This window comes from Dama dama, chromosome 2 (assembly GCF_033118175.1).
Source record: "Dama dama isolate Ldn47 chromosome 2, ASM3311817v1, whole genome shotgun sequence".
NCBI lineage: Eukaryota > Metazoa > Chordata > Mammalia > Artiodactyla > Cervidae > Dama > Dama dama.
In genome coordinates this window covers 22592297-22611419 of record NC_083682.1, presented here as the reverse complement: position 1 = coordinate 22611419, position 19123 = coordinate 22592297, and the positions used below count along the sequence as shown (strand labels likewise).

Genomic DNA, 19123 nt, shown 5'->3' with positions numbered 1-19123 from the left:
TAACCTCAGATACGCAGATGACACCACCCTTATGGCAGAAAGTGACGAAGAACTAAAGAGCCTCTTGATGAGAGTGAAAGAAGAGAGTGACAAAGCTGGCTTAAAACTCAACATTCAGAAAACTAAGATCATGGCATCTGGTCCCATCACTTCATGGCAAATAGATGAGGAAACAGTGGAAACAGTGTCAGACTTTATTTTTTTGGGCTTCAGAATCACTGCAGATGGTTGACTGCAGCCATGAAATTAAAAGACGCTTGCTCCTTCAAAGAAAAGCTATGACCAACCTAAACAGCATATTAAAAAGCAGAGACATTACATTACCAACAAAGGTCCATCTAGTCACAGCTATGATTTTTCCAGTAGTCATGTATGGATGTGAGAGTTGGACTATAAAGAAAGCTGAGCACCGAAGAATTGATGCTTTTAAAGTGTGGTGTTGGAGAAGACTCTTGAGAGTCCCTTGGACTGCAAGGAGATCCAACCAGTCTATCCTAAAGGAGATCAGTCCTGGGTGTTCACTGGAAGGACTGATGCTGAAGCTGAAACTCCAGTAGTGGTCACCTGACTCGAAGAACCAGCTCATCGGAAAAGACCCTGTTGCTGGGAAAGATTGAAGGGAGGAGGAGAGGGGGACGACAGAGGATGAGGTGGTTGGATGGCATCACCGACGCAATGGATGTGAGTATGAGCAAGCTCTGGGAGCTGGTGATGGACAGGGAGGCCTGGCGTGCTGCAGTCCATGGGGTCGCAGAGTCGGATACGACTAAGCGACTGAACTGAATTGATCTGATTCAAAAACATGAAAAAAGGATATTTTCCTCTATTTGTCTAAAATACATTACTACTCCCAAATTTAAAAGAACAGTTTAGCACAGAATTAAGATCTGAGAATTCAGATGGAAAAGTTTCATTACTAAGCTTCTATTTTAAGAAAGAAAAATTCCAGATAATGAATTGAGATTGTCCTAAAATATATTTTTATAAAGGGAAGCAAAAGCATAGAAATTATTTCAGTTTTGATTTGGACAGTTAACAGAATAAGACAAAGTGCATGGAAATTCTTGTTTCACATGCTGCTTAATTCAAGTAATTCCAACTGACACTTCATAAATGACTTATATAGATAATGAAGATATTTGTTTCTCAGGGCACAACTCTGATATCAGAAGACTGAAGTTTGTTAAATGGTAACTTGGCAGCAAACAATCACAGGTTTAAACTACAAAAGTACTCAACTACCACACTCACATATAATCAAATGCAGGCAAGATAAGAGGGTGTAATGGTGGTTTGTGAACAGCTTCTTGGTAGAAGACAGATTGTACACTTTCCTCTTAAATTCTCAAATCTTCTAGAAGAGCTTTTGCAACAAACTGGGGGATCTTCCACATAGCCATTCTCTTACTTTCCTTTACTTTCTTTTCAAGCTGACAAAGAGCGAATGTCTTGTTGTCAGTTTTCTTGGTCCAGTGACTGTCCTGGACTCACCCTCTGCACTTTCGTTTGTCTAGAAAGCTACTCAAGTACTTGAGTGACCATGCAGATGAAATCACTGCATTTCTGGGGACTGTGCCTCTTCTCAGAGTGCACACAGGCACTCAGTCACTTTGTTAATGTTGAGGATGTGGTGTCTGTGAGGCTAAGATATAGGACCATGTTTCTGCACGGGTCGATGCTTTAAAAAAGAAATCATTGTTCAACGCTATCATTCTTCCTTGTCCTCTTTTAAAATATTTTACTGATCTCAAGGAAGACTAGGCTAAGGAGATGGGATGGAGGGCAGAGACTTTTGTCTGTTCTGTTCACTGCCGTATCCCAATGCCTGACACACAGTAGGTATTTGATAAATAAGTGATGACTCTTCTTCCTGGGTGAAGGATGGTATAATTGACTGGTGTAAAAGAATCCATCAGTTAGTTCAGGTGAATTCCACCTAAACTTAAGAGTGAAAAAATCTAGTGCCCAAATGAAGTTATCATATTTGGCACTGTCACAGCCCTAAGTCAGCAATAAGGAACAGTTCTTAGGAAACTGGTACACTGGGAAATGAGTCGCCTCTTAGGACCCACTCACCCTGTGAGCTGATTGGAGAAGAGGCAGCCATGCTGGGCATTTCTGCAGAGTCTGCCAGTTTCCTGCCCCACTGATCTGACCTCAGCCTGAAGCTCCCTGGGCTCAAGCCTCAGACCAGCTTTTGACAGCTGTGGAACACAGTGAGAACTATACCCAGCTATTTAAACAGTTCCTGAGAACTGTCTGCTGTATTTCTGAAGTTCCAACTGGGAAAAGTTCAGGGGGGTCTGAGACTGGTGACACCAATTCTGTGAAGCTTGAGTTCATTTCCAGTTACATCAGTTGGCCTACTGTGTAGTTCCTAAGAACTTACTTTTTGATTCCCAAAATGGAATGTTATAATCTGGGGTCCCTAACTTCTGGGAGCTAATGCCTGATGATCTGAGGTGGAGCTGATGTAATAATAATAGAAATAAGGTGCACAATAAATGTAATGCGCTTGAATCATCCCAAAACCATCCTGTACATCCTGGTCCGTGGAAAAGTTATCTTCCACAAGACTGGTCCCTGGTGCCAAAAAGGTTGGGGACAGCTGTAATTTAAGTGTTCCTCTGGCCCCACTATCATTTCACTTAACCCCAGACAGTCTCTGGGCCCTAAACCTTATCTCTGTATCATATTTAAACATCCAAGTGCCATATCCACACAAATACCATAAACACACTTATTTTCATATATCTCTTTCTTCTCGTCATACACAAAATTCTCAGCATTTCTGGATTAAGCCCTGGGAAACTTGGGCAAGAAGATGAAGAAGAAGGAGACATGCTCCCTCGGCGGCACAGCAGGTCCTTTACTGTCTGGGCCGCCAGGGGAGCCCCTAACTTTCAGAGCACATCTAATTACAGCAAGACTTTTGACATTAAACTTAGGTAGTTACACTTTTTAGAAACGGGGGACATCTACTTACTGTGCTTCTTCAGAAGACTCTTGTTTTATTTTTAATGTTCTCTTTGTGACAGGTATTTCATCTGAAAAACAGAGGTTTTGGAAACATTATATTTTCCTAAGTGGTGACATGTATTTATGTAGATGAGTAGCTGTAAGTTTACTGTTTGTTCCATACTTTCCAATGTGAGAACTTAATTCTAGTGTCTAACACTGTCCAATGTCAGACTTGTAGATGTAACTCATATATAATGAGATGCATATATTTATATGCAAGATCAGAAACCAGCTCTATGAGTATAAAATTCTTCAAGGTCACTAGTGGATTTCTAGCTAGGAGCTTAAAGCTTAATTTCATGGCAAACATGATTTTTAAAGGAATGAGAATGAAAATCATTCTCTTCTATTTAGATTTTCTATGTAGGTTTTATAGAGCAATTATTCTCCCCCAGCCCAATATCAGGATCAATATGCTCTACATGTTATTTTTTTTGTCCTAAAGGTTTGGGTGACTTAACTCTCTCCAGCAAAACCAGAGTTACAGGATGCCAAAGTAATTGAGACCTTAGAACTGTTTTGAAATTAAGAGGCAGTGATCACTTAGCATCTAACCTTTTTATTCTTCCAGTAATCAATTCTCTTACATAGTGTTAGTCTTATGGTATAACCACTTTTTTCGCTCCTTCTCTTTTTCAATATTTGAGAGTTTTTTTTTTTTTTTTAGAAACAGCATTTGCAAGAAATATTGGGTCAGTCAAAAAGTTCTTTTGGGTTTTCCATACAATTTTATGAAATAATCCAAATGCATGTTTTGGCCAACTCAGTACTAGCATTTAATCCTTTTTCTTTTGAATCAACATTTCTCTGTCATAGGAGATCTGTAAAACAGTGCCCGTGGGCTTTTGTCTTAAGCTGGGGAGGCATATTTATAGAGCCAATTCTACTTATCCTTCCTTGGGGGCTGCCCGAGTGCTTCACTAGAGTAAGAACATTCACTTACAAGTGAGCACTCATTACACAACTTGCTATGAATGTACAAAGGCTGCAGCAGACACTTGATTAGTACTGGCAAATTATGAAAACTAAAACCAGAACATTTATTGCAAAACAAAAAAAAAAAAAACCAAAACCAATCCAACTACATATATATACTCTCTTAATTAGTCCATACAAGTTTAGATTTGATGGCCAGGAGTTTTATTTTCCATTTTTAATGTGAAGACAGTGAATAAATCATTCCAGCTATTGTTGGGATGTGAGCCTTTAAGAAGTTGGAAGGAGTATGATCCCTGATGAAGTTCAATTATCAGCTCCTTTCAAACCAAGGCTTTCCTTCATTTATTGTTCAGACTGAAGCCTGGGAAGGGACCTTTGCCAAATTACAAACAGGGGTGGAGGAAAATTATTGGGGATAAAGGAAGGAAATGACAGTTATATCTATACCAGCTGAGCCAGGAGTCAATACTCTTAGCAGTCATCTTAGAACACAGAGGTGCAGGGTATTTTTAATTGCATAGCCTGTCACTGAGCTTCCCTCTGCAGCCCAGCATCAGGAATTCTTCTGTGTCTTTAGGGACTTTGTGGAACCCCAGGCACCAGGCGCCAGCTGGCAGTCTAAGGCTAATCGAAGGATCCCCAAGTCACCCCAGACAGACACTGGTTACATGTGCTGTGCTATCAGTGGGAATGGTAAAAAAAGGCGTTACAGATATGAAACACCTGAGCACATGTGAAGACAGGTACAGACACACACACACACCACAAGTATCATAGATACTGGCTTTCTTACCCAATTCCTGATCTGTGGGGTAGCCATGGAGATCCTGACTGTGGTTTCCCCAGTCCTCCTGTGAATACTCCTCCATAGTGCTGCCATCTGACTCCAGCTCCTGGTACAAGCCACTACTGTTAATAAGTACAGGCTGGCAGGGCTGAGCATCCCATCCTCCCTGACCAAACACCTGTTCCAACTGTTCAAATGTGTAACTGCTCTTTCTTTTCCCAACACCATGTTCTTTCACCCGACTGTAACACCTGCGAAGGGTCTAAGACACAAAGTCTTTTGTTATTCCTTTAAAGCTGTACTTCCTCTTCCAGGTACGGACCACAGATATTAATTACTATTAGACAGACACGGACAGACAAACACAGACACATTGTTACAGGAATGCTAGATTTTAAATTCATTATTATATTAGAAAAAAATGACTAATTTAGCATTTACTCAAACATGTTATAATTCAAACAATTATTTTGCAATTAATTATCCATTAAACAACAAGAAACATTACAACATTATTGCATGTATCCCATACACATATTTTTATACCCCCACCCCCATTTTTAAAAGAATAAGGAAAAAAAAAAGAAAACAAGAAATACCAGCCAGCCAATAGGATGCACACCTGCCACAGAAAAGGAAGAGCTGCTGTTGTGCCCAGAATTTGGAAAAAGTGAGGGGAGGGAGGACAGAAAGAAGAATTTCCCAAAGCAAAGAATGTACCCTTCCTTACTCTTGATTAAGAAAGAATATAGGGTTAACACAATTGCCTAAACGAATTAGCTAGTAAAACAAACTACTTACATAGTCCATACTCCTTACTAACTCACTCTGACTTTGGGGCAGTTGCTAGAATTGAATTTAAAAGAGATCAAATCAATAACGCTACAGATGCTGTCTCAATCATCAAGAAACAACAAGACACTGATACCAACATCTAAAAATCAGCCAATGATAATACTAGCCTATTCTACCAACTCAAACTGCCAACCAAACACCAACAAGAGATGCCAATCATTTCTTCTGGGGTGGGGTCACAGAAAGTGAGGTGGAAGGGTGTTATTTCACTTCTTTTTCTGCTTCGTGGTACACAGCAAGTAACATATCCTTATGCAAGTCCACAGACAAAACCTGTATAATTTTATTACCCTGCACAACCCTTCAACCTGCTTCATGGTCTTCTAATGCATATTTCTGATAATCAACCCAGTTTCCTTAGTTTAATGGTATATCTTATGCTATCTTACATGGTATTTCAAAAGATAAATCAAGGATTTAGTCCCAGGCCTTGCGCCTCAGTTCCAAATTTAGTTTAATTATATTTATTCTCTGTCCCATCTCTGCCTCCTTTCGTTCCTTTTAATCTCCTTTCTACTTTACTGGGTTTTACTCTTGAGACTTTTCACGGCAGACAAGACTCTTTTTCTCCAAATGCTTTCAAACTCAACTGTGCCAAACTAGCTTACCTTAGACTTAATTTACACACATCAGCCAGACTGTAAATTTCTCCTGAATGTGAGATGACTTTCCATAAGCCAATACCTCACCTACTCTCGCCAAAATAAAACAACTCTGAATAATCTTTATGGAGCCTCCTCGAAAGTTCAGTACCGTTAAATCTCAGTTGACAAACTACAGGAAGACACTCTGTCAAACACTGCAGATCTCTCCCTTGAGGCCAGAAATCCAGACAGGCAAAGAGAATAATAAACACAAAACACACACGACAATCTTCCTCCGACACAGAGCAGCAATTAAGAGTCGTCCACCCTGAAACCAGCCAGCCTGTCCCCTGCATAAGCACCTGCCTCACTCTTCCTTTCTGGAGATTTCTTTTGGTGCCTGAAAGGATGCCTTAGAGAAGTGAGGTTTCTGATCACACACTCTTTAAAAGTGTTCCTTCTTCCTCTTTGTAAAGGATACTCACAAGTACATAACACATAACTTTCTGGAACAAATCGGAAATGAACCTGGGAAATGTGTCATGGGCAACTCTTCAAATGGGAGGGGACAAATGCCTCCAGCTGACCTCATGTGACATTCTATACCCCATTACCCGGCACCCTCTGCCCTCCTTGCGGGAACTGGAATTTGAATTGCAAACATCTCCTGCCAATTTATTTTTATCTCACAATGTCTACTTTCTGCCTCCAGGAACACCCCAACTGCTCTTTTCAGCTCCTCCAAGGACCGTAAATGGAGAGTTCCAGCCTTGTCCCTCTCACCCTTCCAAGGCCATAAATGGAGATGGAAACCACACCACTCAGCGCTCACTACTTGCTGGCTGCCGGAAGCACGGCTCTCCGCACACAAAGAACCCCCATGGATCTGTCACTGAGGGTCACTTTGGAAGTCAGGGAGCGAAATTAACACTCCTCTGAAGGAACGTGCCACACTTAGATGTGACCAAGGCGTGAGCAAAGCGACCAATCTTTGACACTACATTTGGTGGGAAACTACAGAGAAGATTTACTTTCTTTGAAACCATCTAATCGAGCTTAACATTTCACTTCTGTATATGAATAAGGAAACCAGCAGTATTTAAGGGTTCTAGATATGGAAGAACAGTCAGATGATATATTTTATATTCCATCAAAAAAAAGTCTAACAGATCCTGTCAACTCTTACTTTGCAGTGTAATTTTGAAATATACTTTAGTAGCGTAATATGATGAAATGTAAAATATCCATTAGGCGTCTGAATGAAAAGTGTTTGGTGACATCTAAATCCATAAGATGGGAATTTGATGTATCGAAACAATGTTAAAAAGATTTCCAACTCTCTGGAGACATAAATACACAAAAGACGTACATTCTGGGTTCAGTGAAGACCACAGATCCAAGCAGAGGCTGTTTAAATAGCATATATCAACTGAGATAGAAAACAAAGAAAGAAACATCAGCTTGACTGCTACTCTAACAAACACTGGTATTTAGATAAGCTAGAGGGACTTTAGAAATGCATAAAAAGGACATATGGAGGCCTTCCAATTCTTATCATCCATAATAAACCAGAAAAGGTTACACTTTCCACACTCTAAATGATTAACCAAAGCACAAAGTCTGTATGTCTGTAACAACAGTCCTCAATAAACCAACTAAACACCTACTGTGCATCTTAGATTAGATAATGCTATGGTATCTAGGAAAAACTTGCCTCCCATTTTGGAAAGCTGTACCAAGCCCAACAAGAACCTCAATTCCGCTTCCTTCAAGAACCATTTCCTGTTCTACAGAGAAACCTTGTTTCCCTTCCTTTCTTCCTTTATCTCACCCATCTTACAAATTTATAGTCACTTGGCTCTAGCATTTTTCAAAAAATTAAGACGTCAGAGAGGAAAGAATTTGCTTAAAATTATTAAAGACTATTCTATTCACAGTGAAGAAGAAGAACACTTCCTTTATTGTTAGAAATGTCCATGGTAAGTCTCTATTACTGTCTCCCCCAGGAGTTATGAGATAATACTATATCCTGAGTGAAGTCACATGGATAGAAGTCAAGAAAACCTGGATAGAAGAACTAAAACAACTTGACCATGTGGTCAGATCAGAGAAATCCAAAGGTATCTGATTCAGAAGAACTGCCAAGTGAATGCTTGATACATCCACCATGCCAAGTGTTGAACGACTACAAAAGAAAACCAGAGAGAAGTGAGAGATGTCCCATTACCAAAGCAGGGAGAAAAAATCAGATGGCTGACAACTGACAATTCATAGACAGAGGGAAGGTTTTGCCAAAGTTTAAGATTACAGTGAGAGGAAATGAGAGAATAAAAGATGACATTCATTGTGGATGAATGTAAGGGGAGTCTGGGGGGTGGGAAGCGGGGCAGGTAAACAAAGGCAGGAGCTTTAAGATTGGCAGGATTGGGGGTTTAACGGCAGCAATGCAGAGAGAGACCCAGGGTTACAGTACACGTAACATTAAATACAGTGCACAATGCAGCTATCTTGCCAAAGTAAGTAAATCCAGTATTGGGTTGTATAAGCAGAGGAATCACATGTAAGCTATGGAGGTGGCTCTTCCTCTCTATTCAGCACCGGTGAGGCCACAGCTGGAACACAGCATTCAGTTCTGGGCATCGAACCAGCTACAAGAGAGGGAAATTGCAGAGTTCAGAAAAGGGCAAATAAAATAATGAAAGGCTTGGAAAATAAGATCTTTAAGTAGGGCCAGTGGTTTCATCAAAGCCCTTCCTGACATTATATAAGCTACTGTGGGGGTCAAAAAGTAAGGCTTCTTTTTATTTCAATGTCCTCCAATTCCTCCTTTGGCTTTCAGGAAGGGGGAAGAATAGAACTCTTCCCTGGTATGGCAGAGTAGGAAGCAAGCTCAATAAATTACATGGGCATACGCCACCTAATTCTGCTACTGGCTCCAGCATTTTCTCAAAATGTGCCCCATTTCATACAATCATAAAATCATCACCATGACAAAACCACTGTTCTAACACAACTGTCTATAACTGGAACAGGGTATATAACAGGGAGGAATAGAGATAAGGCATAACTGCCATACAATGTTTTGTTTAGAAAACACTGGCATGATCAGTCTAAGATGTCAGATGAAAAATAGTCAAATTGCAGGGAGGACAGCTTAGTTGTAACAGCAGGAAACAATGTTATAAGAAAAAAACAAGCAGTGAAACAGATTTTCAAACGTGGTTGTCAAATTAGCCATACTAGAAATGGCTTACAGTTTATCTTAACCCTCTGCCAACTAAATATGATAAATTTAAGACTCTTTAACCCAAATGATTAAATAAAGGATACACTTATTTGGAAACAAAGTCTTAAAAATCACATACTATATTTCCACAAGCAATAGCTGAAATTACACTAGGTACAAATCTCTAGTGATTGTTTATAAAAAGTGAGAAAAACAATACTTCAGCCTAAGCTGATGTGTACTGTAAAGCAAAAGAAACAGATCTGTCCATCTTTTAAACTAAAGCTGCTGCTTTACTGTGTTACAATTAGTTGCTCTTAGTTAATTGAGGCAACAGAACAATATTGAGTTTATTTCAATACTTCTAAGAAAGATTCAGAATGTCTTAAATTAGTTTAATTTTCTTACTGTGAGCACAAAGGTGGTGGGGGGAAGCCTGAAATGGCAAACAACTGTAAAAACATTTCTGCACACAGTAAAAGGAATATTAAGAATATAGCATAAATTTATATATATATATGTGTGTGTATATATATATATATAGACAGAATTATAACTAATGATGAAGAAATCAGTTAAAGCAAAATCCATCTAAGGTCAGTGTAATTTTTACTATTTCCTTAGGTTTTCTGTACGTTAAAATTTGGCAAATTGACTTGCCAATCACCTAATCCTTCAAATCAACCTAAGTCATTTAAAACCAACCAATCTACCAAAAACCCCAACAAAAGAAATCCAAAAAACACAGCACTTGTTTCACACCCCCTGGTTCTTAGCACTACAGAAGATCTGGCAAGTGAGAAATCTTTACTCTCAAGACGCCCTTTTCCTCTCTAGAGCAAAGGTGCTTTTTTGGGTCCTGGATCCCCTCCCCAGAAGAATACCTGTACAAAACTGTTCCATACAATGTCAAGGGGAACCTGGACTCCCTGAAGAGCTCACACAAGAACCCTGGGTTAAGAAACTGCTCTATGCCACGTGGTTTTTTTTCTTCCACAAAAGAATATGTAACATATTAGTCAGAAATCCTAAAATAAGGTAGACTTAGTCTGTGTCTTACATTTTACAAGACAGGCTGAAGACTGGGACCAATTCAAATACAATTTCCCCAGCTTCCTCAGAATCCTACTCATTTAGATAAAGCAGCCTTACTACTTTCTTTAAGACGTAAATTAGCAAAATTCCCATTTCCTGAAAGAAACAATTTCTATAGGTAAAAGCATACAAAGGTATCAACTTACTCTTCACAAAAATATAGCACTTTTTTCCTACCTACTGGGAAAGAAATGTTTTTCTGTAGTGGCAATGAAACAGTAATAAATGATTCATAAGTTATCTGTTCCAGCAGTATCACAAAGTACTTGATCATTCACTATCTGATTAACATATCAATTGAGATTCTAGGTAAATCACCTAAGGTAACCACTTAGACCAGGGAAATTCACACACCTAGAACCAAGTATAGGAACGTTAAGTCTTGACTACCTTCCTTAGTGGACAATGGCTAAGCCTTAACATCTCCCCACTTTAACAGCCTAAAGACTAAAGGGACTCCAAGGAATAGGCAATGTCTATGGGAACTCAATCCTTAACTCCATGGGATCAAAGTTGATCTGTTATTCCACTGAAACCATCATGGTCAGCAATGCCTTTCTAATTACTAAGAACAATGGTCCTCAAACTTTGTCCTTAACTCATCTTGACTTTCTTGCACTATTCGTTACCTATACCTGTCACTACTCTTGCCAAGTGCCTCTTCTGTAAAATCGTCCCTAATATAATGATTAACAGAGAGTAGGTGGGGCTGCCCAAGGCTCTCAGAGAAAACCAGGTTCCAACTTCCAAAACATTACAGAAGTTTTGAATGGAAAAGAACTCAAGATCATCTAGTCCAACTTCCTCACTTAACAAATGAGGAGTCAAGACCCCAAGACAAGTGTTCCTTCAGAAGGGATTTGGCTTGTAAAAATTACCAAATGACACTCTAAAATGTTACTGTATCCTAAAAAAGTTATTTCGCTAGATTGTAAACTTCAAGGGGCAAAGGCTGTCTGCCTTGTTCCCTGTTTCCTGGAGCCCGGAACAGTGCCTGTCATGTAAGGATTGTTCAATATATGTTTATTAAACGAATTAAGGTAATTTTAAAGTATTAAATCACTTGCAAGAAGGTGAAAATCTTCTTAGCAAAGAAAATGGGGAAACTCACTATTTAAGCATACAATGCATTAAATGTATTAAAGTCAATAAATCCAAGGTAGGTAGGAGTCCTAAAACCTTTTGAAAAGAGCAGGAGTGGCAAAAGGTATTAACACAGATACCACCATCATTAGCAGAGCAAATTAATTTCTTTGTAATACAGGAGGACTAACTGCAGAGGGCAAGGCTATTTTAAAATATCTACCATTCCTATCACACTTTCCTTTGGCGGGGAATGGGGGGTGGTGGGGGAGGACGGATTACCTGCCAAACAGAGCTCTGTAAACCCTGTCCGAATTATTTCTTATGCCTTACAAATTAAATAGTGAAGAATATTCTTTGACAGTAGTTCAGTTAAAGATACAAAAGGAAAAAAGACTTGATTGCTTCCTGGATGTTAACAGGGTCAAACCCAAGAATGACCACCAGAAACCAAGAGCTCTTACCTCTCTAGGGCCCCAGTCTTTGTGGGGAACTGCCCAGGATCGAGTTCTATCAGCTGCACTTCATCCCAAATCTGGCTATCAGTGATTCACTTATGTCTGTATCTGATCAGTGTGTCTTTATGAGGGAGAAATTCTTGCATAGAACAAATCATTCAGGAAATTTTCTCAGCGCATATTCTAAGCTTTCTAGCTTCCTCCATGCTAGCAGCTGAGGGTCTTACCCATTCCGAGTAAGAAGAAAAAAGCCAGGCGGGAGGGGGCAACAGGATGGGGAACACGTGTGGATCGATGGCTGCTTCATGTCAGTTTATGGCAAAAACCACTACAATACTGTAAAATGATTAGCCTACAACTAATACAAATAAATGGAATAAAAAAAAAACGAAGAAAAAAAGCCCTCGAGGAGGACAATACTAATTGTCAAAATTAAACATCTTCCATTGCTCAAGAAACTAAACTCATATGGCCATAAAGCTTTTAACTCTACACTGTCTATAAATCATACTCATACAAAATCTCATCTTGGTCACAATACTAGATAAACCATACCTAGTGTGCATGGTCAGGTTCAAGGGCTTCTTTGGGATACAAGAGTCTTTCTAGATATGGAATCCTCAAGGGTTTCTCTATTTAAGACAAGTAAAAAAAAACAAACAAACTAGAGTTTACTGAACTACTTAATTATTTCAGATGTAGGCAGCAGTCAAACAGTCATCAAACCCAGTCAGATAACATTATGTATCTAGAACTTCCCCCACCCCCACCCACCACTTGAAAGGGAAAAAAATCAGTTGTTTCGAAAAGCACTGACTTGGATGAGAGGTTATTTTCATCTGACCTCCTATGTCAGCGCTGACGTTGCTACATTAGCATCTCTGTTGAATCTTTTCTCAGTACGTCACATCCCAGGGCACCACCTAAAAGCAGTATTTGGATGATGTTAAAATGGCAGCTTTTATTAGTATGTGATAACTAAAAAACACATTCAAGAGAATTATCTAAAATCTATCTAGGATAGCGGTGAGAGCCACTCATATTTAAAGTCCTCTCTCATACAAACATCCTGCATTAAACACTGACAACTCCATAATCAACAGTGTCTAAAAGTTAAGCACCACACATGAACGTGTTCCAAACATCCTCGGAGCATCATCATTACAATATTGTACTGCTTCCAAACACAGAGGTACTTTCTTTGATTCATGAGACCAGGTTTAGGCAGACCAGGCTCCCCTCTGAAAAAGGCCACTTGATTTTGTTTCATAGGGTGACCATGTGATTCTCAATTTTGTAGTTATCTTCTTACTGAAAACTACCATCTATGATGCAAAGATAACTTAAAATAGTTTTTTTTTCCCATTAGTAAATTTTAGGTATTTGGTTGTGAAAAAAAATAATAATTTGAACATTGAGACAAAATCACCTAAATAGTAAGATTAGAAATCCTCCAGAGATACCTGGGTACAAGCATTAGGTTAAGATTCAGTTGACTATTAAAACCTGGTAAATATTAAGTGATTTCAAAAGGGTTTTTTCTTTCTGCATTTACAGGGTATAAGCATGAAAATAAAATATTTTTGTATCTTGACATATAAACTTTCTATGAAAAATCTGAAAATAAGCCTGCTTTAAGTTTATGCACCTGTCTTTGAGCAACCTGAACTTACTGAGAAGGTTGCTGGAAACTCAGAAAATCTACCGTAACACTTTTTATAGCTCAGTTGGTAGCATTTTAATATTTTATTCTTACCTTTATGAGGACTGCTAAAAGGAATTACCATATGAAAAAATGTCTGTACCTTCTACAGAAATCAGACATTTTCCATAGGTGGCTCAATGTCCCATGCAATGAAAGTAAACCATAACTAACATCTTCTCAGTCTCTACCATGTGCTGAGAGTTGGGGTCAGCAGTTTTCATTTATTATTTCTAATTTTTACAATGATGCTAAAAGAGAGGGTCCCAGGAGAGACACTGAGGAGGCTGTGCAGGACGTTTATAGCGGAGAGCTCTTCAGAACAGCATTTGTGAGCACGGGATGGGGAAGACAGAGGTGAAGTAACTCATGGCTGCCTCGCAGGTCTTGGTCAATCCTAAAGTGAAGTATGGAATCTGAAAGTAATACTTAGAGCTCCCTTGACTTAAGGCAAGGCGACTGGACTTTTGAATTTCAGCACTGACCAGTCACTGGGTCCAGGCTGCCAGGGGAGAGGGAGCCTAGCCATGGACAGCCAGACATTCCTAGGAGGATTCCTTCAGGAGGATTCCTGAAGCCATCACCACTCAGGCAGCTGGTGGGGACGCGCCAGTCTCATTCCCCGGGGGAGGGGTCCGGGCAGGGTATTACATATACACAGAAGATACGTCATGTTGCCCTATTTAACAGAAAAGAGAATGAAGAGAAAGGCAAGAGCATATCCAAGGTCGCCATCAGAGTGCCCTTAATGAAAATTCATCTTAGGTTTCAAAACGAGGACCTTGTGTGTTTCTCTTCTGCAGGCAATGAAAGTACAGAAAAATCACTGTATTTACCTTTTTGCCATAGTTGCCAGGAAGTTCATAGCTCATTTTCATATTTAGCTGAAGTAACCACATTTACCTGGGTTACTGCTATACTCCCTGCACTCTCTTGATTTCTCACTGCTTGATTCTATTTTGAGCTTTCTTCATCTGCATGGTCTCCTTTTCGTATATTTATATCACGCATTACCAAACAGTCCACCTCACCCTCATCGCCTCTGAGGAGAAGAGTACCCAGTCATTTACACATTAGGCGAACAAGCACAGGCATAAAGTAACGGTCACTCTGCGGTCTCCTTCAGTAAGCCACATCCTTACCCACTTTTACCGTCAAAAAGTTCTTCCTACCTTGTAAATGTTTCTCCTTCTTTAGCCTCAAACTTAATTTCTTTAAGAAGAGTTGGTAGTCCAACAAATACCATCACATATATAAAGACCTGAATGAACGACTGAATGAGCTGTCTACAATAAAAGTCTTATTTATGTTTCGACACTTTGTTTTAAATTCTTGGGACTTTCAAATCAATGTTTCTCATTATGTTTATAATCTTAGGACACCATGAATTATCTGCAAGGATTTTTTAAATTTCTCTTTCCATTTTTATGCCAAGACACATATATGAGCCCTATGAGGTCCATCTGTGTGTTGCTGTGTGATTTTGGCATTTATGAATTTATGATTTCATTGTTGCCTAAATACTGTTTCAACTGTCAAATTTTAATAAAGGTGGACTGATAATTCACAATGGGGCAATACATAATCAAGTGATTAAGAGTGCAGAGTCAGACTTAGTCTAGCTTCACCACCTGCTAGCTCTGTGAATTAGAAAAATTAATCGCTCTGTACCTCAATTTCTCTATCTGTAAGGTGGAGCTGGTAACAGTACCTCCATCATGAAGTGAAAGTCATAGTTGCTCAGTCATGTCCGACTCTTTTCGACCCCATGGACTGTATCCTGACAGGCTTCTCTGTCCGTGGGATTTCCCAGGCAAGAATACTGGAGTATGCGACCATTACCTCCATCATAGATTTGTGTTAAATAAAAAAATTCAAGTAGAGAATTTAAAACAGTGTTTGCTTAGTAGCTTGTACTCAGTAAATGTTAAATATTTCTTATTATTACAACAAGAATAGTCACGCCACCTGGAAACCAAGGTGCCTTATGTGAAGGTTAGTTCAAGGAAAGAAAAAGTAGCAGTGAAGCTTTATCATTAAGCACATGATAAGAATAACAAACTCAAAAGAACCTTACTGTAGCGATCAGTGTCAGAACCTTGTTTAGAAAAGTAAGTAACTTTCAGCTAAACATCACCCAATATTAAAAGAATGCTCACTTCTTTATTAGTACTTAAAGTGTTGTATCAAGTTTTGTTTGACAACATGTGAAATCTTTAAGTATTAATAAAAGGTGCTTATACCTAGATTTAGGTTTGTTACATATTAGGTAACATTGTTAAATGAGTATGTTATTGCCCATACATTATTCAAATTTCACCAACACCTGGCTATGTCATCATAACTTCGCTCATATTCATTCTTCTATGGCTAAAAGCCAATCATTTAGCCATTTTCAAAGGTTTATACTCTGAGCAAGAATATGGTGACTAACACAGTGACATATAAACAAGGGGAAAAAAGGAATCCTCGATACCCACCCAGAGTGAGAACTTAGCCTCACTCACTGGGCAACCTGTTTGCAAGAAGTAGGAGGCAGGCATGAATCAAGAAAGAAGCATGAATGACCTATATATACTTTCTCGGAGCTCAATAAAACAAAAAGCATGTAGATTTCTCATTTCTTCTTTGGTGCATGGAAATTTTGCATGTGTGCTCAGTCATGTCCAACTCTTTGCAACCCCATGGACTGTAACCCACCAGGCTCCTCTGTCCATGGGATTTTCCAGGCAAGAATATTGGAGTGGGCTGCCATTTCCTTCTCCAGTGGAAATTTTACTGGAATTAAAATAAGCTTCACCACCACTTCTTGAAAAATAACATCTCACAGACTTATAGATATGCTATTATGAAGAAGAGTTAAACTTTCCCTTGCTTTTCCCTCTTAGTTTTATAATGTGGTTTATATAACTTATGTCAAAAATTATTTTATACTGTTCTAAAACTGGCAAAACTCTGATTTCTCAAATCCAACTATTAACCATATTTCCTAATTTATACAAGAGAGAAGGAACATTATCTATTTCTGCTGAAGGCTGTACCACCAGGACCAGCACAGATGTGCTCATTATCTAATGACAGCATGAATACCAGGCAGCATGGCACTTTGCTGCTTGGAGGGGCAAGACTCAACAGGACATATCACAGTAAGAAGTCATAATATAAAAATCATGTAGATCATTTTTAATAAAGCCAAAGCAAAGGAATTTCTATTTCCCATGCATAGTGGAAGGTTGAGAGCTGAAACCTTCTAAGGTCAATAAGGCTAATATAAAAGAATATCTTATTTGAGGGTTTTTCTGATTGTGTTAATAGTTTTGAAGTAACATATTTAAAGTATTCATATTGTTTTCTACTGGATATAACCTCTTTGAAGGCAGGTGGGTTTGTCTTTGTCCCCCCCCCCCCCCCCCCGTTTTATTCTTTGACGTATTCTTAGAACCTAAATCAAATATTTGGCACACAGAAGCAGCTCAATATATTTTTGCTAAAGGGATGAGTAAATGACAGAAACTCCTAAGATTGTATGTGGCAGCTGAGAGTTACAAGGTCAAGGTACTTTCTGGCCTATCACACTCCTTTTTCTAAGTCATTAAGCAGCTCCAGCCATTTAGAGAAAAGTATTTGTAAATTTTAAATAATAATGATAAGAGCAGGTTTTGGTAGATATGAACTTTATTCTGGTTTTATTAATATCAAGTACAAACATAATTGACTTATTTGGATAAATGTAGTAATCTAAAGGTAGATATTAGAGAAACAACATTGTGGGTTTCAAAAATTCAGGCTGTTACAACAAAGTCATCTTACACAGGCTGAGAAAATGCTACTAGAAAATAAATCTAGGTAAATAACTTCCATTCTATTTCATCACTTTATAATGAATGAAGTTATTATTTGGTAGCTCAAGAAATGTAATTTATGAATACAGCCAAGAACACATATATAAAAATAAGATGATGGCTGTTATTCCTAAAATGTCTGAGAATAAACACAGGTCTGTATTCTATTAGGAAATAACATCACACCCCACCCACTAAGTGACAAAGTAGCACTCATTTGATTATCGCCAAGAGAAAAGGTATTTTCATTGGCTCTCAAGGACTCTCTCAACTACAGATAGGTTAAGAATTATACAGACTTAAACATACACCTTATTCCAGTATGCAGGCATTTTTCAATTCTTCAGAACAATAGCGGGGAAGACTCCACATAGATTACAAACCCCAGATAACTTGTAACATATGCAGTATAGGAGGCACAGATTCATTGAGCATTCATTTTCAACACTGAAGGAAGTTTTTGCAATGGTAAATAGTAGACAGAACACACTGCATAAACCCCACAACAGAAATAAAATTAAACAGAACCTAATAATCAATGGGCAATCCTAACAATCGACTATCTAAAAAATGGTACTGGTATTTGTTTTTGAAACTCAGGAAGTTTTTCCTCCCCACCCCCCTTTTCTTAAAAAACATTTTGCAAACATGGCACAGATACAACCATCCAAAGTGTAGGGGGGCGGGGGGGGGGGCTGCTATTTTACGTCATCCTAGTGACATGAGCATACTTCTGAGAGAATGCATGATAATTTACATTTGAAATTTTAGGTCTGATTTTAGTTCTTGCCCTCTGGTAATGTTAGGAAAAAAGAAGGCAGGACCATCACTTAAGAAGCCTGGGGAGCAGATCAGAACCCAAGGGAGTCTGGATAACACAGACAGGACTGTCCTAAAGCAGTGTTTTATTTAGCTGGATCTCATTGGGTTCTGGGCTCCCCTAGTGCCTCAGATGGTAATGAATCTGCCTGCAATGCAGGAGACCTGAGTTCAATCCCTGGGTCAGGAAGATCCCCTGAAGAAGGAAATGACAACTCAGTCCAACAGTCTTGCCTGGAGAATTCTGTGGACAGAGGAGCCTGGCAGGCTACAGCCCACTGACTCACAAAAGAGTCAGACAGGGCTGAATGACTAACACTTCCATTGGGTTTGAGAACCAAACCTAGAGAATCCCCTGGTGATCCAGTGATTAGGACTCTGCCCACCCCCTGTGGGGAGAACTAAGACCCCCTGCCACGTAGCACGGCTTAAAAAAAAAAAAAAAAAAAAGAACCAACTTAAAGCTTAAAACTTAAGCAATGAAGTACTGTGATGACCTCTGAGGACTGCAATTAGCATCCTCTGTGTACAATGGTAGAGAAGCACACAGTGAGTTGTGTATCCAGGTTAAGATCTAGCAAATCTAAATTTTCAGATTCTCCAAAACAGCTCCACTACTTTTGATTATGTCTGAAATCTGTTATGTTCTCTCCCTTTTCACTGCCACTGAAGAAGAAATTCATAGGGCCTGGACTCCATCTCAGGCCTGTCT

General features: G+C 39.1%; 1 protein-coding gene across 17 annotated transcripts in view; it reads right to left on the bottom strand.

The window, feature by feature from the left end:
* MSANTD2 (Myb/SANT DNA binding domain containing 2) overlaps positions 1-19123 on the bottom strand; it is a 37110-nt gene that overhangs the window by 2578 nt on the left and 15409 nt on the right. Inside the window, exons 1-5 of one of the 17 annotated variants that reach the window (XM_061167475.1) lie at positions 15462-17041; positions 12893-12971; positions 8745-8834; positions 4754-4853; positions 2987-3047 (exon numbers count right to left, since the gene is read on the bottom strand). In XM_061167475.1, the coding sequence (XP_061023458.1) occupies positions 2987-3047; positions 4754-4829 (137 nt within the window). In that variant the 5' untranslated portion in view covers positions 4830-4853; positions 8745-8834; positions 12893-12971; positions 15462-17041. Of the gene's footprint in view, positions 1-2986; positions 3048-4753; positions 12542-12603; positions 12681-12865; positions 12972-15461; positions 17042-19123 lie in introns of those variants that run through there. The other 16 variants (XM_061167443.1, XM_061167459.1, XM_061167452.1 and 13 more) reach the window with 16 other exon arrangements.